The 19,439-nt window shown below is 37.3% G+C and overlaps 1 protein-coding gene across 2 annotated transcripts in view; it reads left to right on the forward strand.

The window, feature by feature from the left end:
• Positions 1-2,261: 2,261 nt before the first annotated feature.
• Positions 2,262-19,439, forward strand: part of LUZP2 (leucine zipper protein 2) — a 425,211-nt gene continuing 408,033 nt past the window's right edge. Inside the window, exon 1 of one of the 2 annotated variants that reach the window (XM_059929605.1) lies at positions 2,262-2,487. In XM_059929605.1, coding sequence (XP_059785588.1) covers positions 2,426-2,487 — 62 coding nt within the window. In that variant the 5' untranslated portion in view covers positions 2,262-2,425. The remainder of the gene's footprint in view (positions 2,488-19,439) is intronic. The other variant, XM_059929606.1, reaches the window with a different exon arrangement.

Here is a 19,439-nt window from a genome sequence, read left to right on the forward strand (position 1 = left end):
TGTTGTACAAATATGAGTGTTATTCCCCAGAGAGTAAGTAGTCATATGTCTTTGTTGAGTATACAAATCAAATGATCACCTTCTAAACTGAGCAGAGAATCTATTGTTAGATAATTCTAGCAAAAGCAAACTGAAATACATATTTTTCTTCGGAGTCAGAATTCTGTTTTAGGAAAGTGTAGTGCAATTTTTCTTTGTAAATGACATGCAATTCACAAGTGAGTTGATTTGTGTATTCCTAGTTATATCTGTTGTGGATTTTACTATGGCCCAAGAGGGTGGTATCCACTTTACAAAAGTTATTACTCATCTATTTTGTTGGCTTGGGCTTTTAAAGTAATATCTGTTCTGTATGAGTGTTTTAACTCCAATCCCATTAGAAGCAAAAGCAAAAAACAGATCGGTAAATTAGATAATTAATTCTTTAAATTGGTATCCTCTTTAAAATAAAGCTTTATGGGGGCTTCCCTGGTGGCGCAGTGGTTGAGAGTCTGCCTGCTAATGCAGGGGACACGGGTTCGAGCCCTGGTCTGGGAAGATCCCACATGCCGCGGAGCAACTAGGTCCGTGAGCCACAACTACTGAGCCTGTGCGTCTGGAGCCTGTGCTCCGCAACAAGAGAGGCCGCGATAGTGAGAGGCCCGCGCACCGTGATGAAGAGTGGCCCCCCGCTTGCCGCAACTAGAGAAAAGCCCTCGCACAGACCCAACACAGCCAAAAATAAATAAATTAATTAATTAATTAAAAAAAAAAGGAAATCAGGCTTTAAAAAAATAATAATAAATAAATGTACTTATACATTTATAACAAATGTATTTTTCCTACAGGTAATGTCTTCAAAAAATAGGCTAAAGGGGAAGTTTCATCTAAATTTTACTGTAAATGGCTAGCCCCTGAAAAAACTGGAATATGAGCTGAACCATCTGGATAGGAGTTCCCGGAGAACATCTGACCTTTGCCCTCTAGGGTCTCTGGTGCATGTCAGCCTCTGTTGAACATCAACTTTGTGTTAATCACTGAGTTTCTTATGCTAGGTATGATGTTCCCGGCAACAGTAGGGTTTGCTTAAGATTTAGAAGAACACAGTTCTTTGTTGAAAAAAATAATAATACAGCTCAGATCTTGATGAGATCTTTCCTCATCTCTATGATAGGGACTATTTATATTTCTCTAGGTTGGCTCTTGAAACAGTCAAATGAAACAATGTATGAAGTAGTGCTTTACAAACATTTATTTAACAAGGTTATCCTGCCAGATATCCTATCCTTGTTGTAAAGATCCTAGAATTGAACATCTTAGTAGATGAAGTTGGCACTATCTTCTAGGATTACTTTTGCAAAATGTTATTTTGTATTGGAGTTCTATTATTTCATTTTTCTAATTAATTTTTCAAAATAAAGCTTACTAAATATCAGATGTTCATTATAGAAAATTTGGAAACTATAGAAAAAAAATGACAGATAAAATCTTCTGCCTTCCAATACCACCACTCCGAGTTAATTACTAACATTTTGATGATTTTCTCGGTTATGTTTCCTCACCTGAAGAAAAGCCACCCTTTAGGTGAGTGAACCTGGGACACGAACTCCAACCCCACTACCAGTTGGTGGTACAAACACAGACACATTGAAATTATAGGAAGGTCAGAAATTTTCAAATCACAGAAACAGCAGACGTCTCAACTGTCCGGAAACCTCTTTGGAGTCCACGCTTGCGCACTAAGAAGCGTGCAATGGCAATACGGTCTCAGGGTGCATTTCTGGACGCTGCTCGTTCCTACTGTCCTTCCATTCGTATCAAACGAGTCATTATGCATTTTTAATTAGAGTAATATTTTAAACATTCTCTCCAGAGCAACGTTTTTACAAACACTGTTTAATCAAGTGAGGGGCGCCTGCCTATGACTCTAGCCTCCGATCGTCTTTCCCAGTGAATTCTGTTTCACCTCCTGCCGAGAACGCTGGTTCAGTTACTGTCAGATTAGATTTCTCTCCTGGCCCCCGCCTCGCCCTTCCTCATCCTATGGAGAAGCGGGAATAAACAGATCAGCCCCAGGCGGGCGTGCAGCCGGGTGAGTGCAGCCCGTTGACCGGAGCGCGCGGGTCCATCACTGGGCACCCCCTCCCTTTCCCCGCGCCGCCTCCAGCGCGCGTGACAACGCGCCCTCCGGTCTCGGGAGCTGCGGCGGTGAACAATCCCGGGCAGGGCTCGCCTCGCCGGTGACATCACTCCCGAAGATACTCCCCACTCTCAGCGCCTCCCTTTGCGAGGCGTCTGTCCGTTTGTCGGTTTTCTTCTGTCCGCTGCTGAAGAGGGCTCATTGCTGGCCGGGGACAGAGCCGGGCACTGAGGAGCGACAGGACCCGGAGGAGGAGGAGGGAGAGCGCAGGCAGCGAGGAAAGGAGGATCCCGGCAGGTGACAAGCATGAAATTCAGCCCAGCGCACTACTTGCTGCCTCTCCTGCCGGCGCTGGTCTTCAGCACCAGGTGAGTCCAGGAGCGTGAGTGACCTGAGCTGAGGGGAGTTGCCGGTAGGTTGGTCCAACCACAGGTCACCTGTGGAGGCCAAGGACAGACACTTCAGCTGTTTGCATCTCCTGCCTAAGTTAGGGGGGTCTCTCTATAATTCGGGCTCTGAAATCCTTCTGAGGGAGTAGAGCCCATTTCTAGTTATCCTAGCCCTTAAAGCAATCCTCAGTATTCCTCCCAGTGAGGGGACCAAGTGTTCCTTCCAAAGCCATGTTTCCGTCCAGCGCTAGTAGTAGCAAACAGATAACACGCGGTAAGAGACGAAATAAAGAAAGGAAATTAGACAAGGAGAGTAATGTCACCAGGCAGTTTCTGGATACAATGGAGCTGTCTTAATAGCCACAGGGCTTACCTCCTCCCCTAAGTGTGTCTGATTTTAAGGCACAGGGAACCAGAGAAAAATGACAAATCTTGGGAGATGGTTAACCTTGCACAAAAGTTCCTGGACTTGTGAATCAGACTGTTTTAATGTCTTGAGTAGGCTTAGTGGTAGGCATTTTCCTTTGGCTGTCTTGTGAACAGGTCTAATTAAAGAGCACACAAGACGATTAAAAGTTAGAAGACACTCTCAGAGTGCTGATGCAAGGACCCTAGTCAGAAACAATTAAGTACTGTATTCCATCCCTGGCCATAGATGGGACTTTAAGCCCAAGCACAGAGGAGCTATTTTTAATGGAGGTTTAAAATGCGTTGATTGAAAAGAGTTTTGTGATTCCCCACTGTTGATCAAGTCCCAAAGTTGGTGATGGGTTTGCATTCTTCTTCCACAAGAGCAGCACAAAGGTGGACTGTTTCATTGCCCAGGACTGAGCCTTTATTCTGCATGGCCTGAACATCATACTGGCAGCAACCTCTCTGCTTTGGCTACTATAAAATAAAATGACCCACACAGGATAAGAATCTTTTCAAATCTATGTGAATGGAAACATTATCTGATTATGTGTCTGCTGGAAAATGAAGAGGGGAAATAGGATTATATCTAATTCTGAAATTGAGAAGTATGAAGGAAACTCATTATGTATGAAAAGTCAGGGCAGCAAAATTCGTGATTCCATTCCTAACTGACACACCCTCTTTCAGGCTCTTGTAACCAAACTTTCCTTCTAGTGTGAGGACTGTTTGGTTTAGCCCCAGTAGTTGATGAACTTAGTCTTTGCTTGCAAACAAAGCCCAGGTGACTTTCCCAGACTAAAATGGAATATGAGCTGTATTCTTTATTTTCTTTTAAGGATTGCTTGTCACTTGAGTTCACAAACTGCAGATGGTTTTAAAATCACTTTGCTTCCCGGTACTATAATAGCTTGCTCCAATAACAGAGCCCATTTTAATATTTCTTTCTAGCTCTACACTCAGTGCTCATCATGCATAATTGTTATTTTTTGAAGTGTCTTGCTATTTACTCTGAACTCTTGTGTTGTGGTTAATAATTACTTGTGAATTCTTCTAGAGAAAGGAAATTCTCAAAGTTTGGGGCATTTAAGTATATGCCTGTCAATATATGCAGAAAATAATAAATATTTAAACAATGGAAGCCCTGCCCACAATGATTTTTAAGTACAGTGAATCGCTAGTGTTCCAAAAGTACACTTGCTTTTTAAGGATACTATAAGTGTCTCAGAAATCGAAGTTTTAATGTTGGTTATATACTGCAAAAACAAAGAGCCACCACCTTATAAAAGTGTTAATTTTTATAAGGATAAATTAAAAAAAAATAGTCAATGCACTTTTCACAACAAAAATCAAATTAGTCGTTCCTAGTTTACTTTAGATATGAAACTTCTGCAGTGTTGGTTGTATGTGAAAACTGTGACAAGTCTTCTTTAAATTTTCCCTCTTGCCAACTCAACAAAAAAAGCATGCTGGGCTTAAAAAAGCAAAACTTTTCCTAATTGGTGGCATGTCTTATTATCGTGATTACTCTGTAATAATTTATTGTACTGAATACCCAGATTACCTTGTGACAGTGAGAGAACTTGACAATGAATTGGGTACTATCAACATGTCATTTTGCAAAGAAGAGCTTATGTTTCAATGGACTGTAACAGAAGGCCATTCTCTTTGTAATATTTAAGAGTTCTTGTACGCATTTGGTTAATGTGCGCCTTAGAACCTAAACTGAACAGGTTTGCAAGAACAGTTGCATTCGTAGAGGTGCGCTTATTGCCCGGCTGAGAAAAACTGTGTAGCTGAGCCATGACCACCTGTGACAGTGGGCTTTCTAGCCAAAGACTTATGCTAACTTAATTTCACATGCTTCAATTGTGTTGAATGCACTAGCAGAGGGTGGCAGTTGCTTAATTTTCCTATTGCCTTTGGGCGTTATCAGTTGTCTTTTATTATTAAGTTCTTTTCAAAGTGTGGAGAAAGCAGATCTGAGACTCTTGGTGCCAAAAAAAAAAATTATTTGCTTCAACATCTCTTTCTGGGCATAGCTCTTTAATACCTTGCTATTATCTTTCCAATAGGTCTAAGTTCAGTTCTGTTTTAAGGTTAATGAATGTGTTCACTAAAGTAAATGCTGCAATTAGAGAAAGACAGTTACTGTAAAATAGTATTCTACCCACAGGGATGGAAACTCTAAAACAATTCTGTCTTTTAAATACGAATTTTTGAATAGCTTTCTGTTTTTATTTGTTCCTTGTCCCTGCGTTTTCTGTAGCAACTTTATATGCTGAAGCACAAAAATTCCATAATTTTCACCAAAGTGAACAACATCTATGTCCCCCAGTCAGAGTTACTTCATTTGTCCTGGAAGAAAGCTAGATGTTCACCTTCAACAATAGCCAAGAACTGTTCTGTGTTTTCCTGCTGAACCCCATAGAGGTAAAAAGAGCTGTTTAATTTCCTGGCATATTGTCTCTCCTGTTTATAAAGTATATATAAATTTAAAAAAAATAGAGTTAATTTAATGAATGATGTAGCTAATGCAGAAATCCATTTAACCTGTACACAAATAAATGTGGTCAAAGAAAGCAAACATACCTTCAGAATAGAATAACTGTACTTTTTAAATAGCCTTATTCTGAAGAAGCATTAAATTGCTGTTCCAAGGCAGCCAGCGATTCACTTCAGAAAGAAGTAGTATAGGTATTGAAAGGAATAGTAGGGTGAAAAAATCTTTAGAAGTTCTTGGTGAAAAGGGACCCATGGAGTGCTGGAGAAGGCTTGCACTTTAGTCTGCTGAACCTCTGTTCCTTTATGCTGTGATTCTACTCTTGATACCTTTGGTTTTAAATGACTTAATGGGGAGAGAACATGGTAGGGGAGGAGTGAAGGTCTACTGACTTCTGGTGGTTTTCCATCAAGCAAGAACTTTAAGCAGATGGTCGGTTATAGTTCTCCCAACAGGAGTCACCTTAGAGGTCTATCCTGGGCCCTCTGATCAGCAGTCACACCACATGTTTACTTTGGAATGTATTTTTCGATGGTACTATATATTGAAGATGCCCCAGGCTCCTATTTGCTCTGTGCCTCAATCTCACCTCAGAATCAAGTTGATGGATAGGATAAAGGAAAGACAAGAGTCACAATTAGAACACAATAAGCACCAAAAAATTTTCATTTTTAAGCAAATAAATTTGATATCAAAAGGAGTCTTACTTTAATTCCCCCAAATTGATCTGAGGTACTATATTTTTTTTTTGTCCCAAGCCCAGTACACAAGGAGTCTTACCCCACACACACCTTTACATGACCCTGCATACATTTCTTTGTAAGAATTTCTCCATTCTGTGTAATTGAGTTAGGGAAATGTCTCTTCCAGGCTAAGAAGATATTGGCAAAAATGTTTTGACTTTTTAAATCCCATTTCAGGGCCTTAGGTGCCTAATTACAATAGCAGTTTTTTAAATGGCTTATTTGTGGAATATCTTTGTGCACTAAATTTTCTTTTTAATTAATGAAAGAGACACCTCAAACATTTATGAATTGACTGTACAATTGTCCCAGACCAAACTCTATGTAATTGAAAGGGAGAACTTGACCTACCAACCAGGAAGGAAAAATCACTGAAACCACTGGCAGTATATGGGTGTAATGAAATTATGCTTTCTCATGTGTGTTATGAGAGTGCTTGTGTGTTGTGGGTGCATGTGTGCTATTTTTAACTGACTTCTAGAGGAAAATCTTTTTTAATAAATAGGACTAAATCATTTAAGTAACCTGATTAAACAGGTAATGTTTAATATTAAATTTTCTTCTCTAGAAAATCCAAAAAATTCCATTTGAACTTATCTTCATAACATTCAGAAATGTTTTTGATGTTTTCATTATCACACATCAAAAGTGTACCTGCAATAAATCAGTTGTTACATAAGACATCAAGGCAATAAAATAATATATTAGTTACAAATACATGTACCTATAATCTAGTCACATTCAGAAATATTTATATATAAGGTAAAGTTGGATAAATATTAACAACAAGGTTTTAAACGAAGTTTGAAGTGTGACTAGAGGAAAGAGCAAATAAAGTCAATTAAGCAATATCAAAAATAACTTTTGCTAAGGACAATGAGAGAAACAATATTTTGTAATTGACATTAGTATCATGCAACATTTGCTAGTTGTGTGATGTTAGGTGAATTGCTTAGCCTTTTTATCCAGTTTTCTCATGTAGAAAATAGGACTACTCATAGGAACTACCTGAGGGGGCTGTGGTAAAGACTGAATTAGTTCATCTAAAAACAGAGTTTACCATATTCCCTGGAACACAGTAAGTGCTTAACAGAGGTTAGCCTGTGCAGCTATTACTATATAATTGTTATCATTTTCATGAAATTTTTGTATCTGTGATTGATCTGGACATAGCAGAATAAATGAAAACTTGGATGCAGATCAATTGGATGGCACAAAATTAACAAGAGTGACGGTCGTCATGCAAAAGAAAGAAAAGATTGCCGAAGAAGAGGGGAAGCAGGAGAAATAATGAGGATTACCTGGTAAATCGGGTGGCTCTTGGAAAAGTGTTTTGGTTCCTGGATGGTGCTCTGCACTTTGGTGAACACCATGAAAAATTGTGATATTTAATTTTACCATATAGAATATGATTTAGCACAAAAGTGTATGATTAACAATATTTAACTTATATAGCTACAAGTAAATTTAATTAAATTGCATTTAGAGTGCATAAATTATACTATCAAATCAAAGCTGTGAGCATAAGCATCAATGAATAAAAAAGGATGCTTTCAAGCTACATAGGCAAGATTGATATAAAAGTTTCTACAACTTTATTTTCTACTTGTTAATCAATTTCATCATCTATCAGCAAGCTATAAAAGGTAGAAACATTTAGAAAAATTAAGGGAAGAAAATGTAGATTTTTTTTTCTACTATTGAAAACAATTTGAGAACTGCTGATATAGAAGAAGCTCAACTGCTATATGTCTTAAGAATCATCACATAAAAGGGACTTTATACTAAACCAATTTTGAAAAGAGCTTTGGAGATCATGTACTCTCAACTAGTTTGCACATAGTTTATCATAAACTCTTCATAGTTGTGCTATGAAATTCTGACTATTAAATGAAAAAATGTGTATATTTTTGCCATAGATTACTGTGTGTGTGTGCATATGTGTCATTATATGTCAATTGAGTGGATCATAGAACAAGGTATAATTTGCTGCTAAGGGAAAAGAAAAGACATAGATCATGTTAAGTCTGCATCAGAAAGGAGCACATGTTTCCTGGGACATTTAGAAATGTTGCTTCATGATTATAAGATGCAAAAAAAAAATATATCAGAAGTAAACCATTCTATTCAGACACAATCTAAAGTTCAACCAAATAAACACTGTGCTCTGAAAATGCTTTCATGAACACTAGGAGACATCGTTATACCATAGGTAGTGATTGCATTGCAAATTATGTCTGACTTGCTTGGTGCTGCTTTCGAGTTTTTTAATCTCTTTGAGTGTACTTTAAAGAGTCTGTTATTGGGAAACATGCTGTGAATACAACAAGGTTGTGTTCTCATCCAAAGCCCTTCATATTAGAGGTGAGAAAACTGAGGTCCAGAGTGACTGAGACTTCCCTAAGACCACAGAGGAAAAGCAAAACAAGAACCCAGAACTTTCCCTAGTGCTCTCTCTCTTCTATCATATGATTACTCTCCATGTCATCTCTTCTGTAATTAAGCCGCATTGGTATAGTTGGCACCTACCTTATATCCAGAACTATTCTAGTTATTGTAGAGTATTAGGTAATTTAAAAAATTCTCCAGCCACGTAGAGTCATGATAGAACAACATGCTACAGTCAAAGGGAATTACAGTAATGAGCTGAACACCATTTGTTCACCTGTATTCAGTTGTTTTTTGAAGAGTGAGTTGGCCTAAAAAAGATTTCCAGGTCATTTTCAAAATCCAAAACAGAGTCACTAATGAGTTCTCAGCTTTGCACAGTTTACGTTGCAAGAGATACACCTATAGTGGTTACTGCTGGCTTTTCAGTTCTATTGTAAGGTGATATTTTTGGTACCTGTGGGATCTTTTCATTGAAATGCTTTCCTATAAGTGTAGTTCCTAGGAGACATTTGCTTATATATATTCCTCACCTATTAAATCTATACTACAACTGTGTAGTATTGTTCAATGGGTAGCATACTGAACTATCTTACAAAGATGAGTTCCTAAATATGTTCATATCTAGCTTTAATTTATGGTGATATTACATTTCATTTGGTTTACATGTCTCTATACTTTCATCATAGCCTATCAACAATTTATAGTTATATAACATTTTTTAGGGCAAAGTGGTAATAGATTTCATTCTACACATACATATCATAAACTCCCTGCCTTTGGATAGGTTTCTTAACCATTCTGAGACTTAAATTTCTCATCCATAAAATGGAAAATAATAATGTCCAACATTTAGGGCCATTAAGATTGAAGAAAGTATATTTAAGTTCTCTCTCAGTACCTGCATATAGCTGTACTCTTAGTCCTTCAGGAAATCCTAAGACATGTTAGCTATTACTATATGTAGAAATTATTACAATTCAGTGTGTCGATTTTATATTGGATACCTCAAGCAATCAACATTTAATTTAATTATTTTATTAAAAATCAAAGTAAATTAATTCCTTAAATGAATTTCACAGTTCTTGACTGACACAGCCAAAATAATAAAATCATAGTTTATTCTTGATATGATTCTTCTAGGGGTAGGGTCAGGAGGGAATTGAGCTCAGTGAATGCTCCTTAGGAAAAATGGAACAAAAAGCATGCGATGACCTGCTGCCTTCCAAAGCAGTCCTTTCAGCTGAGCTTAGGTATGGGCAAAGGCTAATGCAGATTCTGGGTTAGCATTTATCTCATGTCCCTATGGAGGATGTGACTTTCTGTGACTTCCTCCTGTTTATCCTCAAAAGGGTTTCTAATTCCCCATCTTTTAACTCTGTTCAACACACAACTCTGAGCATCTAGAAGCACTTATACTCAGTGAGTAGCTTGAGATGAATGGGGTAGGGGTTACAGGAAATGTTTGTGCTGTCGTATGTGTTAAATCCAAAGAATATGGAATCAAATAGACTTTGAGTCAGCTTTACTAACTAAATGATTTTAGAAATGTCAATTAACATCTCTTAGCCACATTTTTCTCATCAATGAAAATGCAGTAACATTGCCTCTCTCATACAGATTTGTCAAGAGGATCAAATAAGCTAATGTACAAAAAGAATAGTGTCTAGCACAGAGAAATACAACTCAGTATATTGCCAATTTTACATTACCTGACTGAAAGGATTAGAGAGATTTTACCCTACCAGAGTGTATTGCATTTCAGAAAGAGCAGTCCTTAATAAAAACTTTTACTTGGTATAGGCAAGACGAAAGTGTTGGTGAACAGATTTTGGAACTCAGCCTTATCCTCCCTTATTACAGATGAAAAAAACAAAACAAAACAAAATGAAAACCCTGAATGGAGAATGTATTTTCTTCCAAGCTCATGTGGATGATTTGAGACCAATGTGAAAGTCAATTCCAAATCACCCTAACCAATTCCAGTTAGGAACACTGATTTAAATACTTGCAATACCCTCAAGAAAAATAGTATGGAAAACTAGTATGACATGACCTAGCTTCTATTCTGAGTCTGAAAGCTCCAAATTATGTTGCTAATAACTTTGCTAATCCAGTTAAACATTAAATATAGTTATTGAAATTATATTACCATATCACACTAATGCCTTTAAAGAAGGTTCATTTTTCGAGTTTACCTAAAGATGGCAGGACCAAAAAGATGTATCTTGAAGTAGGACAGCATAAACACCAACAATCCTTTGGACAAGTTGAGGATTCTGGATTTTAAAATTAAGTGGTCTCACAATGGGTAAGGTTGGTCATGATCTCCATAGAATGGTGGAGAAGGGGCTGGAATGGCAGAGGGAAATAAAAAGTCTAGCACCCTAGGGCACTTTGAATGCTGTGTGCATGAACAGAGATGGTAGGAGTAGAAAGGAAAGTCCCCAATCACTAGCCTTCCTCTTTTTCTTGTTCTTTTTGTTATTTTGTTTTTAATTTTGTCTTTTCTAGTGCTGGCAGTCATTCATTTCTGGGCTTTGCAGTAAACTAAGTTCTTAGCATTGGGCAGGAAAGGCGGGGAGGGGGCCGCTTTAAATTATAAAAGAAACAAGAAAATGCATGAAGAATTTAAGTGACATGTTGGCAAGAAGCAGATATGGTTGAGTAAGCTTTATATTGTTGAGAACATGTAGCTTTTTCCTTCAGATGCCACAAAATGAAATGTGAGCTCATTCTACAAAAAAAGAAGTTCACATAAAAATGGGGGAAAACTGTTTTTTTTCTGACAATACAATTTAGAAAAATATTGAAAAATACTGAATCCCTTTTACACGTTGTATGTATGTCTTTATTTCAATTGGTATTTTATATGACATATAAGTTACAGGTTCAGCCAGTAATGTTGAGGACTAATTATTGCCCTGGCAGTGTGCTAGATGCTTACTCTCTGTCACTCAACACATTATACTTCCTTGCAACACATTATACTTACACATGTTTTATCCCTAGGGAGAAGGAATTTTGGGCGTATTAAATAATTAGCCCATATTTTCCCAGCTAGAAAGTGGTCAGATCCTAGCTCATCTTTTCTGAGAATCGTTTTGTGAGTGAAACTATAACTGTGTCTATAAAATCTAATCTCTGTATAAATACACACTGAAGAAAAAAATAACTTATAATACAAACAAGAATGCTGAAACTAGACTGTGTTGGCAAATAGCTGCATGTTTGCATGAGGTGGGACAGGCTACATTAACATTCTTAAATAAAGCAGCCAAAGAAATTCATTAGTTTTAAACCAGATAAATTGAAGCCTTTATTATAAGTACAAAATTTGCAAGCTAATTTCAATATTCCTATGTAGAAAATATATGTTTCCTCAGATCAGTATTTCTCAAAGTACACTCCTCAGTGTACTTAAATCAGAATCCCCTCAGATGCTTATTAAAAAGGCTACTTCCTTGTCCCTACCGTAGACATATTAGATTAGATTCTCTGAGGAAGGGGCCAAAGAATTTTCATTTTAATGTGGAAATCAGATGCTTTCTATCTGAAAATTTGGAAACAATATTTGAAACTGTAGGGTCTAGAACACTTTGATCTCTTGAGCATTTGCTTAACATGGACATTGAAGCTGAAGTCAAGAGGATGGAAAGATGGTGATGTTTTGGCAAAAATCACACCTATTTTCACATGTATATAAATGAATTTAATAGGTGGGAATCTTGTCACATACCAAAGCTGCATTTATCAATCAAGTTGCATGAAAATAATTCTCTGCCTCCTGCGCTTTTCTACAGAGGGCTAAGAAAGTGCTCAAATAAACTAAATGGTATAAAACCATATGACATGGATTTATCAGGGGGCATACTTTATTTAGAAAGTACTTGACAGCAAGGTGAAATCTTACGGATAGCACTGAAAAGAATGAAAACTCCACTTTCTCCTTCACATTTTAGCCTGGTAAAAATGAAAATTTTGATGCCCACCTCCTTCGTTGGTAGCAGTTGGTTTTGACTGATGTGGAAAAACAGATTTTGTTTCGATTAACTTTATGTGTTAAACAGAATGTGCAACTATGTCAGCCATATTGCCTGCTTTTCTTCCTCTCTGCAGTATGTTAGTTCTCCTGAAATAATAAAGAAAGGAATCAAAAGGTGATATGATAATAAATAAGAGCTAACACTTACATAATATCTTAAACCAGGTTAATCCTCACAGTAGCCTTCTTGTGAGGTGTTTGTTGATGTTGCCTCCAGTTTATATCTGTGGAGACTGAGGCACACAAGGGTTAGATGACTAGCCCTCAGTTATAAAGTGGTAGGTAGTGGAGTCTAAAGTCAAACTCCAAACAGTGCTCTAGCCCATGTTCTTAATCACTGTGCTACAGCGCCTCCTAGTGTGTAACGTAGAACACTGGTGTGACCCTAAATCTGCATCAGCCTCATATGTGGGTTCCGATTTACACGGTGAGAGGACAGAAAAATGGAACTTCCTCTCAGGTTCCCTCTAAGTTCACAACTAAATACGACAGAAGGTCCTTTCTTTAAAGTTCCAACTAAAATAATGTTCATGTTATTTTGTTTTTATTGTGAAAGAAAAATAATCATGAATTTGTATAATATGGTCTTTATCTGTGGATGTTGTTTTTCCAAGTCACAGCAGGGACCTGTAGTGTCCTACCGTCTGGCTCCAGATGGATTCCATGTTTCAACTGTGGAGCTCAGAAACATGTGGTGGGAATCAGACTGACCTGCGTTCTAACTGTAGCTCAGCACTTGCTACCTGTGTGATCCTACCTAATAGTAGGTAAAGGTTATTGTTTGTTTTTTTGTGTGCAAGAATTGTACTACACATTTCTTTAGGATTACTTTATTTAATGCTTTTTTGTACTTCATGAATGTGCTTTATAGATTAGGACACTGAGGATTAGAGAAGTTAATACACCTAAAGTCACAACATTACTAAAGGTAGAGGTGAAATTTGAACCCGCAAATTAATAGACGTAGCCTCAAGGTCAGGATCCTCATACAGTAAAGTTAACACTAAAATTCGTGGTGTCAGGCATTTGGGAGGTAACTCAGAAACAAAGGAGCTGTTGAGAGCCCCATGCAGACTAGTGTAAAAACCAGACTTGTGCCATACATGCACGTGGATGAGTGAGCTAAGGGGTCTGGTGTACACATCTCCTCAGAATATCCCCATGTCATGAATAGTGTCACCTTTTGTTTTACAGATGTGAAAGTTAACAGACTCATTATTTGAACTCAGCCTATCCTGAAACCTAACCTAATAATAATAATTATTATTATTATCATTATTATTGTTATTATTATTATTATGGCAGCCAGATTTTCCTTAGAAAGTTTGTGTCGTTTTACTGGAACTGCACTTCCATTGGTAGTCAGAAGATGGCACTGTGAAGTATGAAGTACAGTACAGTCATCTCTGTTCTAGATTTAACCTGTTCATTGACTGACACATTCATCTCAAAATTGATGTCTAAAATAATCTGGCTTCATTTCACATCAAAATAATTACCAAAGATAAATGTATGTATATTCATGTACATGTATATATGCATGTATATATATGATATATATGATATAGTATACATATATTTTATAATATATACAATTATAATAAATTATATATTACACATAGTTATTTTACAGTTTTTTGAGAATTTATCCTTGAAAATAGGCTTTGTTTGGAAACACAGTGCTGTTAGCTTGATCCCATTCATCATTACAGTGATTCCTACAAGTCTAGTTTCCTCCTAAGTGGAATTGGACCTGAAAATTTAATAATGGACCCATTTCCCCAGTGTACTCTTAATTAAAAGAATTTTCCAGGACAGACTTTAAGGGAAGTAGGCATTATGTGAGGGAGACAAGGATATATGACATAGAGTATTTAAATTTTAATTTTTATACATGCTCATATCTTTTCACTTCATCCTGTGTAGCAATTGGTAATAATAACTCCTTTTTATAGATGAGGAGACTTGTTAGTAATGACAGGTAGGTGGCCCAGAGCCGGGGCTGAGTTTGGCTTTCACAACACCCAAGTTACCTTGGGACCTAGAAAGTTAGACTGTAAAGGAGGCAGAGTTGCCTTGTCTTAGTCTGCTTTGGCTCCTATAACAAAATAGCATAGACTGGGTGGCTTAAGCCACAGACACTTCTCACAGTTCTGGAGGCTGGGAAGTCCAAGCTTAAGGTGCTGGCAGATCCAGTGTCTAATGAGAGCACTCCTCCTGGTCGGCAGACTGTGGTCTTCTTGTTGTATCCTTACCTGATGGATCAGAGAGACAGAAAGCACAGTCTTGTGTATCTTCTTCTAACAGCACTAGTGTCATCATGAGGGTTCTACCCTCATGACCTAATTACATCTCAAAGGCCCCACCTCCTAATTCCATCCCAGTGAGGGTTAGGGTTTCAACATATGAATTTCGAACGGACATAAACATGCGTCCATAACATGCCTGTTTAAAGATGAAGCAAAGGCTATCAGCCTGGTAGGATTTAAAGGAGGTGGTACATATGCAATATTTGATGTTTTGTCATGCGTGATTTTGGTCCTATGTTTGTTATGTTTCATAAGTCGATGTGAGTACCTGCCCTTACCTCTTTAATCAGCTAAGATGCAATTTCTTGGTATGTATAAGAAAATGCCAAATAATAGTGCCTTAAGCAAAATAAAAGTTCATCTCTCTCTCACCTAAGATATACATAGAAGAGGGAATGCAGGGTTGGTTGATTCTCCTGTCTGGCATAGTTTTAGTCTCTGTTTTTCTTTATTATTATTATTTTAACAAAATAGATGGTGATTTTTTTGCCACCTGAGATATTAGTGTGATTTTTATTTCAATTGATAGAGACCAGCTAACATCACAAGTTTCTCTTAAAGATAAATAAATGAAAATTGTATTTACTGACATGCCAGTTAACCAAAAATGAAATCACTTTTGCCTGCTTTTGAATTCATAAAAGGTTTAATCATGTCTGAACTGGAAACATCTATACATGAAAGAAAGTCTACACAGAGTCATAAGATGATTAGTCATGATCCTGTAGTAATCACTGGTAATGTTTTATTTTATTTTTATAGTCAATGTAGCAAGAGAAAGAAATGGATGAGATTTGTCCCAGGCCAACAACTATGTTTTAAAGCACTTTCAGATATTTGGAAAACATAAATTTATCAATAGCCATTTAAAAATTATGTTTCTATTTTGACTATCTGTTTAAAGAATTGAAAGTGTAAAGATTATTTTTTTTAATATGCTCAGGACCTGTGTAACACAAAACAAATAACGTTTTGTCTGTGACTCCTTTCTATCCATCATTCCTTACAGCTATAGTAAGTTTCAGGGCCAAGATTTGGACCCTAGACTCTGATTCCACAGCCTAGATTGTATGATGAAAGATCAGTAGATGAATCCCATCAGTCCTAAGCAAAGGCTACATTCTGGTAGAAACGTGTGAATTGTTCTTTCAGGAAATCACCAGCTTTTGTCTACTGTAACCTTTGAAACACTGAATGTAGAGAGTGTTTATCCCAAAGAAGTGATGAAAGGGTGATAGGCTGGGAAAATAAGAGTTGCCAGACAGAATGCTAAGTGGAGGGCAAAGTGACAATGGAACCGATTTAGTGTTTTGATGCAAGTATAGTACATTCTGCACATACAGTTAGGATTCCCTGGTGACTTTTTGTAATAAGAAGTGCATCTGGGGAAAGAAAAAAAAAAAACCCAAAAAACCCAGACCTTTGGAAAATAGAATGTTTTAAAGATGACTGGTGAGCGCTTTGACCATAAACAGATGCTCATAGTGCGTCACTGGCATTGAATTAGAGTTTGTGGAGGAGGAGACTAGATTGTTGGGAGAAAAAGGCTCCACTGAATGCAGGCAGTGACTGTTTTCTGTTGTTTAGGGGGTTGGTTTTGTTCTGGCTATAAAAAGGACATAAAAGACAAACTGTCAGAAAGAGGGAAATAAATATTTCGTGGGGATGAGTCCCTTATTCCTCATTCATAGTGAAACTGAGAGTATAGTAACATGAGAAGAATGGATTCAGAATAAGTGAGTTTGCCTTATAGCTAAGCGACCCTAAGAAAATAAAACAGTCTCTACATCTCAGGAGAACTGAGGAGGGGGTAGCGGAATGGGGAATGTGAGGGAGACCAAATGTCAGAGAGTAAAATTTCCCACCTCTGGGAATAGAGAGAGAGAGTTGTAGAAGGTGTCACAGAACTACATGATTTTCTATGGTTTTCAACACTTAAAAGTATTCAGGAAAAAATTGTTTAGGAACGTAAATCTCAGGAAGACAGCTATGTATAAAGGCACTAAGATTAACAGTAATAATAATAATGATAAAAAAAATTCAAAGTTATAGCTTCTAAGCAGAATTGTAAAAAGTTAGTGGAAAATAGGTGGTCCATTTGCCATTTCCATACTAAAAAAAAAAAAGAAAAAGAAAAAGAAAGAAAAGACCCTTCTTATGTTTATATAAATTTGAATGAAAATTGTCACATAAATGAATTTTATGTGACTTGAGGACGTCAAGCAAATTTTATATTAAGAATTTATATATCGAAAAAACAAACAACCCAATCCAGAAATGGGCAGAAGACCTAAATAGACATTTCTCCAAAGAAGACATACGATGGCCAACAAACACATGAAAACATGCTCAACATCTCTAATTATAAGAGAAATGAAATTCAAAACTACAATGAGGTATCACCTCACACCTGTCAGGATGGCCATCATCAAAAAATCTACAAGCAATAAATGCTGGTGAGGGTGTGGAGAAAAGGGAACCCTCTTGCACTGTTGGTGGGAATGTAAATTGATACAACCATGATGGAGAACAGTATGGAGTTTCCTTAAAAAACTAAAAATAGAACTACCATATGAGCCAGCAATCCCACTACTGGGCATATACCCAGAGAAAACCATAATTCAAAAAGACACATGCACCCCAATGTTCATTACAACACTATTTACAATAGCGAGGTCATGGAAGCAACCTAAATGTCCATTGACAGACGAATGGATAAGGAAGATGTGGTACATGTATACAATGGAACATTACTCAACCATAAAAAGGAATGAAAGTGGGTCATTTTTAGACACGTGGATGGACCTAGAGACTGCCATACAGAGTGAAGTAAGTCAGAAAAAGAAAAACAAATATCGTGTATTAATGCATACATGTGGAATCTAGAAAAATGGTATAGATGATCTTATTTGCAAAGCAGAAATAGAGACACAGATGCAGAGACCTAACGTATGGACACCAAGGGGGGAAGGGAGGAGTGGGATGAATTGGGAGTTTGGGATTGACATACATACACTACTATGTATAAAACAGATAACTAATGAGAACCTACTGTATTGCACAGGGAACTCTACTCAGTGCTCTGTGGTGACCTAAATGGGAAGGAAATCCAAAAAAGAGGGGATATATGTATACGTATAGCTGATTCATTTTGCTGTATGGTAGAAACTAACACAACATTGTAAAACAACTATACTCCAATAAAAATTAATTATAAAAAAAAAATAGCTTAAGTTCCTGTGGATGTTTATCCAATGTGAAAAGAAGCCTGTGAGAGTAAAATTGATCTTTTTTTTTTTCATAAGAATGTGTCATTTAAAGAAAAAGTACACCAGTCAAATAAATCTTTATAATAATTTGTTTAAAAAAAGAATTTATATATACATAATGTATTGTAACTAAGGTATTATCACTATCTACAAATACATTTTTATAATTTTCAAATAGAGTAGAATACTTTATTGGGTTCACAAATAAGTGAGGCAGATCTGCCTCTGAGCAGGCAATACACACACGCATGCACACACAGACACACACTCATACACACCCGTGTGCTACATCTTCAGCCTTGTATAAAATTGTGTAATAACTGTACAGTCTTGCCTGTGTTGAGGTGGGGAATCAGGTTGGCCAGAAATTTTTCAAGGTTAAGTTCCAACCCCCATAAGAGAAGGAGAAAATTAGAATGCAAGGAAAATAACAGAGAGAGTCTCATGTTCCAGGGAGTTGACAGGATATCAATTATGGTCCAGTATCCAACATCCCAGCATATGGAATATTCATATGAAAAGATAACATATTGTAACAGATTTCAGAGGCTGTAGTAGATCTTTTTGGTACCTGGTCCATCTTCACTAGGACTGCCCCATTTGCCTATTGCTTTTTCTGGTACCAGTTGCTTTTGGTGGCACCAAATGCTAATGAATAACCTAAGAAATTACAGAAAAATGACCTTAATGAGATTTTTTTGCCTAATCCTGGGTTTTATTCATCCTCTCTTTCAGCAACACCTTCCCCTCTCCCTAACCTCCCTTAATGGGGTCCCTCTCTCTACCCCTGGGTACGATGTATTTTCTCCCCCATCTCACCCCCAACACCGTGCCTAATTAGGCTTCCTCTCCCACCCTGGGTATGATACACCCTCTCCCTCTGTTGTCCCCCAACCTCCTGGTGCCCTATCCCCAGTCTCTATAGTCAACACCATGTGGGTCTACCTCTGTGGTGCAATGCATGCTCCAAGCTTCCCTAGGGACCAAGGGAAGCTAGTCTTCTGCTGGGACCACTTCTTTGCTGAACATTTTTGTTCTATCATGTTTCCGTCTCAACTTCTTTTGAAAGTACTCACTCATTGAGATAAAATCAGTTTCCAAACGAGGCCCCTCTTAGGCTTTACTTTTGGGAAAACAGACGTAAGATAGAGGCTGATCCACCTCGGTTGAATCCTAGTCTTCCACATTACTAGCTATGTGACCTTGAATGAGCTGTTGAAAATTCTTTATGATAATTTGTTTCATTTGAATTGGAAAAATAAC

This window comes from Balaenoptera ricei, chromosome 8 (assembly GCF_028023285.1).
Source record: "Balaenoptera ricei isolate mBalRic1 chromosome 8, mBalRic1.hap2, whole genome shotgun sequence".
Taxonomy (NCBI): Eukaryota; Metazoa; Chordata; class Mammalia; order Artiodactyla; family Balaenopteridae; genus Balaenoptera; species Balaenoptera ricei.